At 41.4% G+C, this 17,135-nt stretch overlaps 1 protein-coding gene across 1 annotated transcript in view; it reads right to left on the reverse strand.

The window, feature by feature from the left end:
- NYAP2 (neuronal tyrosine-phosphorylated phosphoinositide-3-kinase adaptor 2) overlaps window positions 1-16,811 on the reverse strand; it is a gene marked incomplete at its 5' end in the record, with an annotated part of 28,380 nt that extends 11,569 nt beyond the window's left edge. The window contains one exon of the mRNA XM_010186359.1: window positions 15,714-16,811. Coding sequence (XP_010184661.1) covers window positions 15,714-16,811 — 1,098 coding nt within the window. The remainder of the gene's footprint in view (window positions 1-15,713) is intronic.
- Between the last annotated feature and the right edge of the window lie 324 nt (window positions 16,812-17,135).

A 17,135-nucleotide genomic window follows, 5' to 3' on the forward strand; every position in this document is an offset into this window, starting at 1 on the left:
ATGATTTGTGCGTTCTTAGCTTTATTATCAGCTGAATCAAAGCACAACAGTTCTCTGCAACCAGCTGGAAACTATGGAAATATTTGGACTAAAGAAAGATTTGGCTTATAGTCTACTTCTTTATAAGGTGTAGAAAATCAGTTTTCAGCTGGCTGTCTAGACTTCGTAAATTTACATTCCACTATCCCTTCCTGGGGATTTTCAGTTCTCAGTTTATCTGAAAAGTAATATATCCTAAAAATGAAAAGCAGATTGAATCAGATTATAATGTCATGCAACCCATCACAGAGCCTGAATCATTATTCTTTGGTGATCACTATCAGTAACATCGACACACAGTCAGAAAAACAACATGGCAGTGTTTTATATAGTTTTCTGTAATATTACTTTCCTGCTCACTTGCAAATACATTAAAAATCGGAAAGACATTTCAATGCCTCACTTTTGCTCAAATATTCTGGGGAGGATTTTAGAATAATTTCCGCTTCCTTAATAAATGTCAATGGGAGTTATATTTGAATTCCATTTAAAAAAATAATCACTGTCCCAGTCACTTGGTTGTTTTGTACCTGAGCAAGTGCAGCTCCATGGAGCAAGCTCAGTGTCTCGTAAGAGCACGTTCATCGCTCCACATTTCCGCTCCCACAGCCAGGCACGAGGCATTGGCAGAGAGCAGAACACGCATGTGGCTGTCGGCTATGGTTACCTATGGGGTAGTGACCTTAGCATCAACTGAAAATCAAACCAGTGTATTTTAAACAGGGTAACCCTTTACAAAAGCTACAGCAGGATTTTAATGGCCACTTTATCTACATTGATCTCATACTGAAACCGTGAACTCTAACCAGTCATACATACATTCTGCTGAAAGGTAACAGTAGCTGCTGCATAGTGTTGTTTTTCTTATCTTTTTTTTATTTGAGAAGCGCGGAAACACAGATGGGATCTAAGTTAGCTCGTGCTGTTAGAAACCTTAATTTGGAGTCAGGAGATACTGAAACTCGGTGTTACGCAGGGAGCTCACTCAATCATATGATGGCCAGAGGCAAATCTTTTCACAGTCAAGTGCTCTATTTTGAAAGCTGAAATTATTATGGAAAGTATCTTTATTGTTCAATAATTCGTAAGCCAGAGTAGTACATAAAAATGTAAATTTCAAGAAATAATTCACTGCTTTAAATATTTATGGATACAGTTGGTTGAACTGCCATAAAGGCGTTCAAATGTTTCAAGCACTTCCAGGTGTCACTGTATTTCAATATTCAAAGATGTGCATTTTTCTTATTTATTTCACCTGAATCTCAGCCTTTTCCATTTCAGGAATAAGACGGCAGCTAAAATCTCTTTGAGAGAACATATTTTACAAATAATTGGCATGTACAGTTTCCCCTCTGTGAAAGGTCACCTAATAGCTGCACACTCGGCAAAGCTGGCCTGTGAGCTGTGGTACTGGAGAACTTGTAAATGCTAAAGAAAGTGAGGAAAAAACCCTGGGCTTGTCAGCTGTAACTTGGGCTAAAGCAGTCTGAAAAATACAGTTATGGAAAACATCTTACCTGAAAAGCTATCATTCAAATGAATATATACTCTGCGGCCAGTCTGCCACTCTGCTCTTAAGCACAAATTAATGTCAGGTCCTGGTGGCTTCTTAGTGTAATGCTAAATGATAAACAGCAGATCCTTTATTACAGCTCGGGGTTTTGGGGGGAAGAGAGAAAAGCAATGGTCTTAAGGAACTTAAAATGAGGGTTCCTCTCTGCCATCTCTCTCAGCTGTGAGCTGACACATATAAGCTAATCATCCATGCATTATTCATTTACTCTTTTTTTTCTGTGTGTTTGTCATAAACCTAAATAAATAATACATCACTCTAGGCAGAACTCGCATACTGTGGGGCATAAATAGTACTGCTCACAGGGTCTAAGATCCAGCATATGCTTACAGGTGTAAAGCAAAGTAAAACACTTGGGATGGGGTTTGGATATGACTCAGAACTCCCGATCTCCTCCAGCCCCAGTGTGCTGGACCTCACCTTGTACGGCCACAAGGTGGGCATGGACCTGGCTAAGGAAGCAGGAGCACAGAGCATGCCCAAGGGCACTCCTGGCCATCGGGAGGGCTGAAGACATGGGATTAGACCGCAGCCAGCATGTGTGCGTGGTGGTCTGATCAGAGCTGCCAGAGGCACGTCCCAGGCTTCAGCTCCTACCCTGGTGGCTGGGGCAGGAGCCCTGCTCAGCGAGCCACGTCCTGAGCAGGGGAAAGGCCAGGCACTGCTCCCCCAGTGTCCCAAGTCACACTGCCAGCACAGCAGCAGCATGCACCCGTCAGCCACAGACTGACCGCTTCCACGCGTGTCGGAGGTAGAGCAAGACCAGGCCCTTGAGGGATTCCCACAGTTTCTTCTCTCTGCACACCAGGGATTTTTATTTACCTCTACTACACATTTAAAAATTAGAGTTGCCTTTTAATGGCTTTCTTGTTGCGTGGTAGATTGTCTGATCTGCACAGCTGTAAATTTATCTCAGTGTCTCCCAAAGAAAACTAATAGGCTATTGATACCATATGCAAGGAAAAATGGATGACGCCCAGTGCTTAAGCCATTTTTCCCCCAAAATAGGAGTATATTATATTGTCAGTGAAAGTAATTTCCTCATCTTTATTAACTATGGTGGTTTGTCTATTCTGACTTCATCTGCTTGCTAATTAAGCAGAAGTTTGCTTTGCATATCAATTTTTAATACTCCTTTTTTACAGTTAAGTGAGAGTTGCAGCAGCCAAGTTGTTCAATTGAAAGCAGCTCTGACCTAGTTCCATGCAAAATCAATAGAAAGCCTGAAAGACTCTCACAAACCATCTAACATTTAAGGAGACACGGCTGGAATGCTTCTCCGTGCTCACTGTGCACATGTTTCTGTAAGCAGCGTAGGGTTTGTTTTGTTTTATACGATGAAATCCATTGGAGATCACATCTGACTGCTACAGACAGCAAAGAACAGCTATGCCTGCTACAGACAGCAAAGGGAAGGGAAAAAGGGATTGCTGAAGAAATGCATTTGGTTGATTTTCTGTGGCTATTTCAAAGCTGCTAAGTGGGCAATCCTGGCTAGGAAAACAAGATGGGAAGAGAAAAAGCCCACACTGCAATCAATCGAAGACTAAAAAAAGAAGGGATAGATTTATACCAAAAGATCATCCAGAGCTTTAGAATAAAAGTATTAAATGAAAACTATGAGTGTTATAATCTGGTTGAAAAAAACAGAATAGAATGAAATTCTTTAAATAAAATTAATTCTAAAAGGTGAAGTTTTAAAAAATTCTGCATGGTCGGACATGCATTTAGCATTTTCTGATGTCCTAGAGCAAGAGGAAAAATCCTTTTGCATATTGATGCTTCATTGAAATGCAGGAAATCCTGTTTTTAGTCCTACATAAGGAGAACCATTTGATCCAAGATTATTGTACTTTGGCATATATCACAGAAGTGATGACAATATAACACTTCCTGTTTACAACAGGGTCATCATTATTTCTCAGTGATTTCTTCCAGTACTGCACTTCATCTTTCAAGTGTGGCTATTCAGCTGCAGATCACTTCACAGCCTGATCCCTTGACTGAAAGCACCACATCTGGAAGACACACACTTTACAGATGTATTACCAAAGCTGATGAAAAGCAACGTCCTAGGACTCTCAACAGTAAATCAAACAGCATTCTTGGAAAGGATATTCTTCTGGCACTCTGTTGATAGGTTTGTTATTTACCTCGAACCAGTCACAATTACCTAACGAAGCAGAGTACTTTCTTCTCTCATAATCACTGTGTATTTTTCTTTTCCTTTCCTTTCAGAGCTGGCAATGTCAAGAACTGGTTACTCGCACTTAGGAGAACATCAACAGAAGCCTCTGTGTTCCCCAGTGCCTTCCTGGGCAAAAACCTAAGTACAGTATGTGAAAGGGAATTCTGCCATTGACTTCAACAGAGCAAGGGTCTTCCTTCCAGCAGTTACTATCTGGGGCTAGCCGGCTGCACTAATTCATATGAACGTATACCACAGTAGATACCAGTGAGCTGCAAACATTCCTCTTACATAGTTTGTGCACTCAGATCTCCTTCTGAAAATCCAGGCTGACTTTTCAGTCAAACTAAATGTGTGCGCATAAATTTCATACTCATAGATGGGCAAGTACATGGCCTATGTCTGTTTGCAGCAAACAGGATTTAAGTGGGAGAAGAAGGAAGATGACTACTTTGAAAAGGCTGAATGTGGCCGTCTCGTGAAACTTCCGTGTCTCCACCACCTTCCTCTGTTGGTAGCACTGACAGTAGCCTTGGACTACTTAGCAACACAAGCATATACTGCCATCTACACCCTAAACTCAACACTGATCTAAGAAAACACCGTTAGGTGAAACTTGCAATTAAACCGTGGAAATCATTGCCTGGAAAAGGTTTGTCCAACTGTTACTAGCATTCCATTTGAAGAGAAGGTGGTACCTACTCTTCAGTGCTTTCCTTCCCAAGCCTGTTCATTGCACACTTATTCTGTTACTCAGGTACTTAAACATAAAGCCTTCATCCTTGGATGAGGAAACTATGGTTTGATGGGCACTGCACATGGCCTAGCACAGTATGGCAAGAAAAGAGAAGGCAAGGGTGAGCCAAAAAAGCTAAAATATACAGACACTTTAAGAAAATGTTTTTTGTAGAAAGTTCATGACCTTAAGTTTAGAAGCTTAACTTTGAAAATACCAATCTTACATAGAAGTGCTGAATGTATGAAACTTGTCAACATTTTTTTGGTCAAGTTTTCTGCTGAAAAGCAGCCTTTGAACTATATCAGCAGTTTGAATGCAGGGTTCTTCCATTGTTTGACCACTTTCCTTTCTTCTAATGTATGCCTTCATCCAGATTCAGTAGTAAATGAGAATCTGCTGTTGATCATAAAAATGTAGGGATAGTAATGGACGCTGGTTGTGAAAACTGGGGACAGAAACCCTCACTCTCGTATTTTCACATTAAAAAATCAATTAGAAAGTTGGAGTGAAATGGAATTATTTCCTGGCTATTTTGTCAGTATTTTAACTACCTTTATGAAAAACAAAAATAAATAATGCTTTTCTCTTTATTGACTCCTTTAATGAATGAGTAAATTTGCGTTTTGGTATTAGAACAAGTGTCACATTCGTACAGCTCTCCTTCTACCACAGTACATTACCAGTAGAAGGGAATCCTGACACTGCCTAAACATTTGCCCTACCTGAATTTTGCTCTCAGTTTTACAAAGCCAAGCATAAGCTTACGGACTTTTCTATGCAGCCTCTGTGCCAAACGTAGCTGGGTGGAGATCCTAGGCACTATTTGGTCTGAAGTTAACACTCAAGGTTTCTACTGATTACCAAATGAACCCCATATGTCATTCTGTCTTTCTGTGCCTTTTAACAGTCAATCATTTTAGACCCTCCACTTTCTAATCAGCAGTTTCATTTCGTGAACTGGTTTTACTCTTGCTAGCTAAGCAACTGTTAAGTCATGACAGCACAGACTTCAGATCCTGAAGAAATAGGTAGAATTGCAGATGGCCTTATACAGCTCTGTCCAATGCCTATGATTTTTAAGAAGTTACTATTATTGCATTCACAAGTGTGCAGAGCAGCTAGTGTGGTGGCACAGGTGTCTCTGGATATGTTACAGCACATATAAATTAAACAGAAATTACCAAAACATTGCCCGAGCAGTAAAATAGCTATAGATTTCCTGGAAGAAGAGACTTCGAGTTACGAATTTAAGTCACACACACAAATAAATTTCCATCTGCAGCAAAATTAAACACACAGCTTCTCATTTTCAGATGAGTAGTTACAAGAACAATACTTCTCCTTACTCATTCTTAAATGCCAGATAAAGTGCTAATTGCATGTCATTGATTTAACAAAGAAATAATTACTAGGGATGTATGATTCTGTTCAGAGGAGTAAAAGTAACCTGAACCCTCACATCAAACAGAATGTAAATGAACGTATTTTTTTAATATGCATTATTATCCTGACAATTATTTCCTCAGTGTTCCTGTACTTCTCACCCTATCTATACGTAGCATGTTTGTACACCTCTACAGTCTCATAGTTCAATATTGAATCAAAGTTACACGTCTCACCCAAAAAATTTCTAACTCTCACATTTCTCCTGTTTGTGATAGACTCCTGAACAGTTACGAGTCTAAAACTTTTTATCTGAATATTATGGATAGATTAGGCAAAATACACTGACAAAAGTGTGTGGCATATAATGTGGTCATCCACTATTGTTCTCTTAGTCACTGTATTATTCACTTCTACTTTCTAGATACTTAAGTGCCTTGGCTTGCAGAGGGGTTTTGCAAGGAACAGCTCGCTAAGACAAGGCGAGGACCTCTCTGGACATAATTTAAAATGGGATCCTCTGAAGTATATTTAGTTTAATATTCCAAGGACGTTTGGATTGGGCCTTAAATGATGGAGTTTAAGTACTGAGCTCACTCTGCCAGGAATCTAATCACACATGCCAGAAAAAGCAGCGTTTTTAAAAATGAATGTATAAGTCACTTAGTCCAAGAAATTGTCAGTCTTGGTTACACAGATCAGTAAGGTAAAGGCGTTTTAAGAAATATCAAGAGGAGAAACAGCAGTCAGAAGTGTCGGAGGATTTTAGAACTCATGGAGGAAACTTTGTTCTTTCCCTCATTCCCGCCACAGTTCCCACCATCTTCTCTTGAAATTGCAGAGGTTCTACAGCTAGAGCTGTGTCACTGTAGGTACAGATAAGGCATTTAATTAAACTCCATCTCCTGTAAAGATGCAATGACAGCAGCTCAAGAGATCATGAAACCTGGTTTCAGATCATAATCCGGCATGCAAAAGACTTTGATTAACAACAGTCTTAAGCAGCTCCTCTGACTATAAAGTAGATATTCCAGTTTCTGGGGAAAAAAGCAGACTTTCATTTGCAAAACTGTTTTTCCGCCCATGAGAAATTCTGGGGTAACATGTTCTCTCTTTGAAACTTCCACAGTGTTTCACCTTCCTAAAGCTCACAGTCCTTGGTGATGGTGGTGAGTTTTGAGGGACTTTGGTTATTTTTCCTAAACAAAACTGTCATCTCCTTCCCTGTGATTTAGTTTAGGCAAACAGACTTAAGTGCAATCTCTATATACCTACCTGCGGAACATCTCAAATCTGGTTCAAAGTGCTTTATGAATAGTGTGATTCTCAAACCAAACGCAATAAATGTAGGCTGTCTCTCATTTTACTTCTAGAGTTTAATAAACAAAAATGCACTTGACTCCTAATGTAAAGTAAAACCAGATTCTTAACTTAGAAACAACGCAACTCAGGGTCCAGTGCTCAGTTACAAAGACAAGTTCTGAAAGCTCTGTCTGCTGCCGTGAAAAAGGAGCCCTGTGCTGCCACAGCCACAGGAAGGAGCAGCAGCTGGTCCCCCCCTGAAAGTCATCGCTCCAGCCAGGCGGCCAAGCTGACCCACCAGAAGATGCACTATAGTCCCCAGCCACTACGCTCTCATGGACTTGTTTTCTTCCCTTTCATAAAGCTAACATGCACAGGTATCGTTTTCACATCTGAGCTGCAATGCCTGCTTGAAACTGCTAACTCTTCAATCGTAGCAACACATGATACAACTTTAGTAAGATACTCTATGGAAGCCCAATAAACCAAAGCTGGTGCCAGGCATTTCCTCCAGCAAGAGGCTCCACACTATTTTCAAATAAATTATCTCCAGCTGACACCAGGTTAGAGATAACCAGACAATCTCCCAACAGCCCTATAGGGTATAAACAAGTCTATGTCCAGTACAACCATTCGCTGTTCTGGCAGACAGAAACAAAGCATGGCTCCCTGTCAAAGCCTGAAGCCCCGAGGAGGAGGACACTGATGAGAGCATGGGGATGGGACAGCCATCCGCCCCAGGCGACACAGCTGTGGCCCTCTGGGCACATCCCCTCAAATCTCTGACATTGCCAGTCCTTTAAATCAAAGTAGTTCGATTCCTATACCTATTTTTTTTTTTAATTAGTTCTTTCACAAAAGGAGGACCCCGATACCCTACACTGATAACACCTTCCCTAAAAAACACAGTGAGAAATTTTAAGGAATTTTATTTAGCACTTTTGTTCAAGGTAATAGATGGAAAACATCACCAGATTAGGCATTCCTTACCATTATTACTGAGCACCCATAAAGTGGTCGTAAATTGTGTGGTCCTGTTTGAAACAGACAGACAATAAACTCTCCAATTAACCATCCTGCTGTATGACCACACCATTTTGAATACAAACTGTTCTAGTCACAAAGGACACATCTATTTTCTTGAAGCCAGAGACACTGATGATGTAAACTGGAGTGGCTCTCCTGATTTCAAATAAGAAGCCATGATTTATAAGTGCTGAGGATTTGACCTAAAGGTCAAGATACTGTCTCTGCTCTGGGTGGGAGAAATCAATGGCACTTAAAACCCAGAACCTGTTATCATTATCCACGTCCTTAAGTGCAGCATGTGTTACTTTGCTTATTCACAACACAGTGAAGTAGGTGCCAGTAACTGAATGTAATGCTTATTTTTTTGCTTTATTTTTAACAACCTTCAGACAATTCCCATCTTCCTGTACATTAAACCTAAAGAGAAAATGTGTTCTTCAGTCCTTTACCTGAAACTGTCTCTTGCTTGAAATCAAACAAAAAGAGAATAGCTTTATCTTTATTAATTTTTCTCTTTTACCCCTTACAAGCTTATTTCCTCTTCATAAAAAGAAATGTTGATTAAATTGCTAACCAGACATTCTTTCAAGCAGTCAAGTAATATAAACAGAAGGAATAAATAAATCTGTATACATCAATCAGAAACAGCAGCTGTTTCCAGAAAAACCTGAGCAATTATTTATGAAATTATGTCTTCTTCAGTGCTTCTGTATACCATCACAATCCCAGGAGGACCTCATTTTCTGATGAGCCTAAATTGCCGAATTAGAAAAAGAGACAATATCGTGGTACCAATTAGAAAACCATTGCGTATCATCTCAAAATGCATGCTTTCTATTCTAATAACTGCACGTAAGAGAGGCACTCCTTCACCTTAAAAATGGAGGGGACATCCCATCCTTGAGCGACTTGAACGACTGAATGCCCTTAAAATAGACATATTGACTTTTGTGTGAAAGCAGCAAAGCAACAAATGATATAGCATGCATTTCTATCAAGGAACGGTTACCCACTGATTCATCCATTCGGAACAAGTTCTCAAACCTGGCATTATCCTTGCAGAAAAAATCGATCTAGTGGCACATGATGCAAAATGGGACAGCAACGGCGTAGCTACAGCAGGGGATCAGAACCCAGGGACGTGCAAGCTGCTGCTGCGCCGCTGTGCATCCTTTCACACATTTCTTCTTTGTACCTTTGCTTCTCAGCATACTCCTTCCCACTTAAGAATAAATCTAGGTGAAACATTGGTTTCTTGCTATTTGCGTGCTTAGCTAAACAACCTTACTGTCGTATTATGATTTTTCTTTGCAGTTATTTCCTGTGCTTGTTAATTGGGGAACACATGCCAGCTTCAACAAGTAAAAGGCTCCAGCTGGCCAGTTCAGCTGATCTGGATCACAACATTTAGAAGAGCGACCACGTCTTTTGCTAGGGGATCTAAGGATTACTAGTGAAGGACAACAACAGGCATGGCTGAAGCAGCACTCAAGACCCCTCAACTGCAAAATGAATCTTGTTTTTGTTTAACCCAAAAAGCTTAGTTCCTGAAGGATGCTGACCACGCCTGGTCATCCCCATGTTTACACTTGAGTAATTTTCTGCTGTCTCACAACATCACACACTCACTCCAACAAGCACATCCCTTAGTGAAGGGCAGAGTTTGAGAGACCTAACTGACACCAGCAGACCAGACAGCTCATGACCTTTCTGCTCGCAGGCATACACAGCTCGTGCCCTGAATATGCACTCACAAGTGAGCACTTAAGGTACTCCTGATGCCACAACTCCTTAGCTTGCTTATAGCTCAATATACAGTAACTGACGGGCAAGGACAGAGCCTTGAGGTGTTAACTAAACGCTATTAACAGTGGGAACATTGTATCCTAGTAGTGGTGAATGAGAGTCATTCACTTCAAAGCTGGTGTTCTCTTACCCTCTGTTCCTTTTCCTCCGGCACTTCCCCCTGCTCCTTCCTCTAAGTCTTTTCTTTCAGATCTGCTTTCAGGACTGTCAAACGAGATGTGACTGCTGTGATCACCTGGCCTAATCTCATATACATCATGGTACCTCAGACTGGAAAATCTGACTCCCAGTGAAACAGCTGCTTCACCTGTGACAGAGAAGCCAGTGCACCTCTGGCTCAAAGGCACAGCATCACTCAGGACCAAATTCAGTTATGCAGTACTATTTCTGTAAAGCTGTAGCTATACCATTGAACTGAACAGAGCATTCATATCGCATGCAAGCAGTTGCTACAATGCAGAAAAGCACTGACATCCCTTTATATAAATCTACAGAAAAAAATATGAGTCTAAAGGTTAGAAATTATGTAGACTCCCAAATCTCAGTCTCTGATACTGACTCTCAGCTATGCAGTAGCTGAGCAATGGTATGTAGTGAAGTAGCTGTAATACTTATTATGGCCAGCCTACTCTTGCAGGCAAGCCCTTCCTCTTCAGAATAGGAATAGAGGCTGAGCAAGTGTTCAAAAGAGAAGGTATGCACAGCTCAGTGGCATATCAAGCCCACCCTTCCTAGGCGAGCATTCTTCATCCTACCTCCATTAGAAAAATGCAGAAGCTGAAATCCTGCCCTGTCTGTCTGCGTCCCTCATTCTGCATTTAATGCAGAGATGGAGGTTAAAAAACCAAACAGACCCACATGGGACAATTTTTCACTAGACTCACTTCTCAAACTTTTTTTCCCAACATACTGTTCTATCTAACAGGGAACCCAAAGCAGCTTTCTAGCTCCCTGGAAAGCACCAGTATTTAAAAAAAAAAAAAAAAAAGAAAAAAAAAAGGTAAAAATTTCCACTCTAAATTCACCATTTCTTCATGAGGGGGTCTCAGCTGCCCCAGATCAGCATGAGCTCCTTTTTAACAAGTAGAGCCACTTCTGCATTGCTCCAATTTACACACTATTTGACAGCTTATAATAAAGTATTTTAGATTCCTAATGCAGTAACAGCCAGGAACAGGAAATGATAATAATTATCCCAATTTTCAATCACTTTAACTGAATTTTCAAAGTAGCACTCTCACAAATTTCCTCCTTGTATGTGACTAGAAACTGAAGAGTGAAACTCTCCATAGGCAGAAGCCAAAGCAGCCACGAAGCCCTGCAGAGCAGCTGAGGAAAACAGCGATGCGCTGCTGCCCATCGCATCTCTTGATCTCACACCTCGAGCGCAGAGTCGAGGCACGCAGCAGAGGGAACTGCTATGTTGTGCAGTGCCTTAGGATGAACATTGGCAAGACTTGCTCGAAACAGGCGTGAAGTTCCCAGGATGTGACAATGAAACCGAAGCTGTATCAATGGAAACAACCAGTACACAGACAGACGGGGCTGGTGCTGGCAAGGACCATTTCACTCAGAAAATGCACTGCCTTGAAGTGAGAGCAGTTCAGATGTGCACCAGCAGCTTCTCCGTCTTGCTTTTTAGGACGTGGGTATGCCTATAGGCACATGACTTCAGTTCTATGTTTACACAGAGTATGGCATGTTTCTGTGGTGCAGAAAAGACAGAGGCAGCAAATACAGCTCTGGAAAATCTGGAGTATTCCCTCCCTTTCTCACTCTGCAATTCCCTCTTTACTGGAGGACACTGGTAAAACAGTCAGCCAGTGCGTGTGCTGAAAGCAAAGGCAAAGTGTCATTCCACACAGCTGGAGTGTGTGGTCACACTTAAACACCTTCCAAACGCTTTAGAAAAGAACACACGCGCAGCAGTCCAAGGATACCAGGCAGTGCTGGTAAGAAATAAATAGTTTCCCTCTACCCTCTGAGACTGACACTATATTCCACAGGGGTCTGCCAACTGTTAGGGCCTGCTACCATGTTCCTTCACACAAAAGCAGGAAGGGTTAAAGAACTAGCAATTAATAATATCTATTTTCCCTACTCTCACATTTTTCATGCTCTACGTCCTCATCCTCCTTCAGTTAGGGGTTGTCTCCACCTTTCTGCCTTTCTTTGTGAACAACTTCCACCATTTTTTGCATTTCTGATTTGGCCTTACAATTTATTTTCCTTTGTCCTCACCTTCATAACTGTGCCATAACACATATTTAAGATGCTAACAGGACATGAGAGGATTTTTAGAAGAACACAGCACGGTAAGTGATCTGCTTATAAAATCCAGGTATGCACATCACAGCTGCAGCTGGTGGATGCTGACTGCATTCAGCAACATGGCTGGGGCTTCAGCAGAAGTTCATATCCTCAGAAAACGTGGCTCTGAGGTGACAGTCTCCTTAGTATCACTGATTTATCCCAATTTCCCACTAATGCAGTTCCAGTGAACTGTACAGGAATGAAATGGAGGAGGACAAAAAGGAAAAATAGCAGAAGAACAACGAAAATAATGCAGAAAGGCTACAAGGGCAGCTCTGCTTGTATATTAAAGCTGTTAACTGGAAATAAGGTTTGTGCCATTCCCCTCCTCAGAAAGAAACCCACTCAAAAATGCCACAAATTAAAAGTCAGCAAATACATTCTGAGTTTGGACTCAGGTGCCAAATTTCCACAAAGTCAGTTGCAGTAATAACAGTAAAAATGAGAGAGAATTTTCTCTGTATCTGCTGCAATATTTTGCAAATACACTCAGATGAATATAAAATTTAGTACTGTGCTTTTTCTTTTGACTAGCATATGGCAGTGAGAGCTTCAGACAAGTCACAGAGGGCTGAGTCTTGAAGAATTCAACGAGAAAGTTGCTTGAGATGTGCTCAGAATAATTCTATATTTAAGGAGCAAATATTCTTAGTTTCCTAGCATGATTTCATAAGAGCCATATAACTTCTTTTTGCGTTCATGTTTATTAACCTCTAGATTCTGGAAATCTTTCTGTATGCCGAGAGAAAATTACACTGAAGTGACAACTATAAAGCTATGGCAGTCCCAGTTAGACCTATGCTATGCATTTGTTCTCCCATAGCTTAAAAAAAAATTCAAACTGTATGAGTGCCTTAGGCTCTCAGTGTGATTTTCAGGAGCAAGATCTTTTTAACAGATCATATGCTAAGTCCAGTCTACATGATCTATCACTATGTATAATCACAGCATATAAATGTGACAGTCTGGTCAAATTCTGTGTTCAGATCCCACAATTCACATTCTTTATGGTGGATCATTTTTATGTAGAATTGCAAGACATAAAATGCTAGACCTGTAATGTGTTTTCTACAAATGTCAGAGTGTATTCTACGTCTGTAATACCTGAGCACAAACCTGGTTCTTGCTTGGTACAGTAATCTCACAGGATTAAGCCATACTGTAAACACCAGACAAATCACAATCGGATTAGATGGGCAGTCTGCTCATTTACTCAACACAGCTGCACTCCAGAGTCATTTCACCACTGGTGTCTATTTATAACATGAACGTTTTGTCCTTAAAGTAAACCAACACAGTTTTTATTCCACATCTCTTGTCTTACCATTCGTGACCAATAAGGAACACATTTCTACTTCCTAAGGAGCGAGTGGAATGCTTCTTGAGAGGCCAAGAAGTAAGCTGCAAGTAAGCACAGATCTGCAGGGCAAGATTTGTGTTAAATTCAATGGAAAGTTCCTTGAAAGGTCTGCATTCAATTTCAGTCAAGTGGAATACAGAGAATATCTTTCTGGAAGCAGGTAGGAGCAGTAGCACAGATTTGCTGAAATTTCCCAGGACTTGCCACATTTGCTGCAGGAATCCCCACGGGTTCCAGAGCCGGTACTGCTGCCTACACCAGTCAGCATAAACCCCTCCAGTTCACAAAGCTCACCAGGTAGATCTGGTGTGGCATGAGGTTTACAGGGGATTTCTGCTCACGTATTCATAAGAAGCACGTTTAATAACGTTCTATATTTTCTGCACTTTGCCAAAATCTCCCTACCACTTCGCTGCAATTATTTATAAATGTCACATCACATCCCTTATAATTGTTCCCAATTACAAGAATTGTCTTGCCTTTTAGCTACAAACTTGCTTCCATCCAGCACACAAATCTGGCATTATTGTATTTTTATTACTGTAATTACTTAGCGAAACCCTGAGTCATGGAGCTCAGGCTTTCATGTAACAGTATTTATGATTGCACGCCATAAAAATATTAAAGTCAAATTAAGCCAAATACTGCACCAAGTTGTATTCTCAGTATCCTGCTAAATCCATTCCACGATTTCAGAGTCATTACTCTGGATTTGCACAGAGATAAGTAAGAATGAAACTGCTCAGGTTGAGGCAGTGGCGTCCATGAATCGGGAGGAATGCTTTGTATGCCAACCCAGACCATTGTCATAAAAGCTTTTCCATACTTACACTTACTGTTTGCATGCACTCACTCAGCTGCCAAGGTGCATGGCAGGACACTTCCACCCATGAAAACCCAGAAGGGGTGTTCTAGTGAGCCCCCTGAGCCTGCCCCAGAGTGATGTGACCACTCTGTGAAGAGTAATGTAACAGAGCAGCACAAACACAACCAGAAAGACAGTGCAGAATTCACCTCTTTTCTGTAGAAATATGGTAACCTGGAACTAGAACACCTTTCTTCACAAGGTATAAACCAGCGTAGTTTAATCACAACATATTTAGTATGTTACAGCTGCCAAATAGGTATAATACAGCACTTCTACAAACTTGAGGTCAGCTGTTCTCCAAAGAGAGCTTTTCCACAAGGCAGGTGTCACGAATTCAAAGTCATAAACTGGTCTTACTAGAGCTGGAGGAGAAAGTGCACTAAGCCCACTTGTGCTCCAAGACAAAGGGTGTTATGGGTACCTTCCACCGCAGGATGTCTTTGGCACCCCTGAAAGGGAATGTTTTTGCAACAGCAATACTGGTGCCAGGTTCTGCTTTCACTCACGCCTGTGACTCCTGCTGATTTCTTTAGGAGTTTCCATATTTTACTCGCTCAGAAGTAGGTGTACACTGTGTAAATCTGAATGCATATGGGGCAACGATTTTATGATACAGCACATGAAAAATCAATATTGGCTTAAGGTTTTCCTGCACAACTTCCTCTCATGGTTTTCTCTATGTGTGGGTACCGTGTTACAGGTCATGGTGGTTTTCAGATCGATGCACAGTACGGCCTCCCAACCAGTCACACCAGCACAGCTGAAAGAGACACTCTGTAGCACAGTACAGAAGGAAGGAGGGGAATGGTTTAAGCTGGTACCTCTGGTTGCCATCATTCACACCATGATCGCTGGCCAAGTTAAGGCCGATCAATGGATCTTTGCCAAAAAGAACTACTGTGTGGTTATTTTGCTATAAGCTGCTTGGACGATTACTGTGTCTTAGCATCCATCAAGAAAGGAAGGATGCAACATGGTAGGAATGTCCCAACTCATGTGGGACCCTTACAACTGTGGAAAAGGTAATGAAAACGGACTCCTTTTGCAAAAATATAAAATGTAGTGAAAGATATTATTATAGAAGGAAGAGAGAAAATTACGTCAAGAACTTACTTTCTGCAGGTTCCTTAGATCTTCTGCCACTGGAGGACTTCCTCAGGAGACTTCGTCCTGAGGTAAACAGGCTGGTTAGCTCTTCCAGAGGACTGGTGGGTGTCCGAGAACGGGAACCACTCTGAGATGACGACCCGTAGGTACTGACCGAGGCATTTACCATCTTTCCTCCTTCTTGCAATGTGTTTCTGGCTGTAGAATGAGGCACTGATGGAGAGCTTCTTGAGAGACTTCCTGAATGTACAGAGTCATAAGGTGGAGGTCTTTTGAGGCTTAAGGGGGTAAGAGATCTACCCATACTGACAGGAGAAGGTGAGGCAGAGTGACTTTTAGGATAACCATGTGGAGACTGTGTTCTGTACAAGGTAGAAGGATGAGGAGGTGAGGACGTGTGTCCAGGGGTGCTAGTTCCATGAGATACCGTCTGGTCTTTCTCCAGTTTTTGATGGCCTGCTGTGTGAGATGGCAGCGAAGATGGAGAAGCTCCAGCTTGCTGTTTGATGTAAGACACATTTTCTAAAACGGGAAGCTTTGTGACCTCTAGTGGAGTTAGAGGAGACTCATCAGAATTTGGGGAACACTGCACTGGTGCTGGTGGGAACACCAGCAGTGGAGGTCTGTGAGAAAGCAGATTTGGAAATGGTGGGGGTATATCACAAAGCAAGCCCTTGGGAGTAGATGGCACTGAGGACTTGGTGAAATCCAGGTCAGGCACTGTGGGAGTAGCACATTGAGAAGAACAAGTGTGGTGGTCATACTCACATTGACATTTTGAATCTTGGCCTACATCATCAAATATAGGGTATTTCATCTCCTCATAGACTGCTTCGCTTTGGTCATCCTCATCTTTTTTGAAGTCTCTGAGAATATTCCCAACCATTTCAATATAAACAGGCTCTTCTTCCTCTGTGTCTGGGGCAGGACTGCTGACCTGTGATAAAGAGGCATCCCTAGTGAGCGTTGTCTTCATGGGACCATGCTTTTTGATATACGTTTCATCAAAAGATGTGCTTAGCTGAGTGTTGGGATTTCGCTTCGGCTTAGGAGGTGGAATCTTCTTTGTGTATTCATCACTGTGAGGTCTTGGTTTGGCTGACACTGAAAAACGAACAAAATATAAATTTATCAGAAGTACGTAACACACTTTGTCAACCACAGGATCTGGGTTACACTGTCATAATTCTGAACTGGATGTCCTGGGACCAAACTGCTGCTGGTTTTCTCTAGTATTACATCACTAGAACGCTATAAAAATAACGCTATTCAAAACACTCCTTATCTTCCCCTAGAACTCTCTGACATTCCAGCATTAAGTAGCTAGTGAGCACTTCCCTTCCTCCAAGACATCCATTTTCTCCTGAAGTCTTTGGACAGAGGATTTTCAATTTTTAAATATTATGCTTTTCAAATATCACTGTGGGA

Source organism: Mesitornis unicolor, unplaced genomic scaffold, assembly GCF_000695765.1.
Source record: "Mesitornis unicolor isolate BGI_N332 unplaced genomic scaffold, ASM69576v1 scaffold11316, whole genome shotgun sequence".
NCBI lineage: Eukaryota > Metazoa > Chordata > Aves > Mesitornithiformes > Mesitornithidae > Mesitornis > Mesitornis unicolor.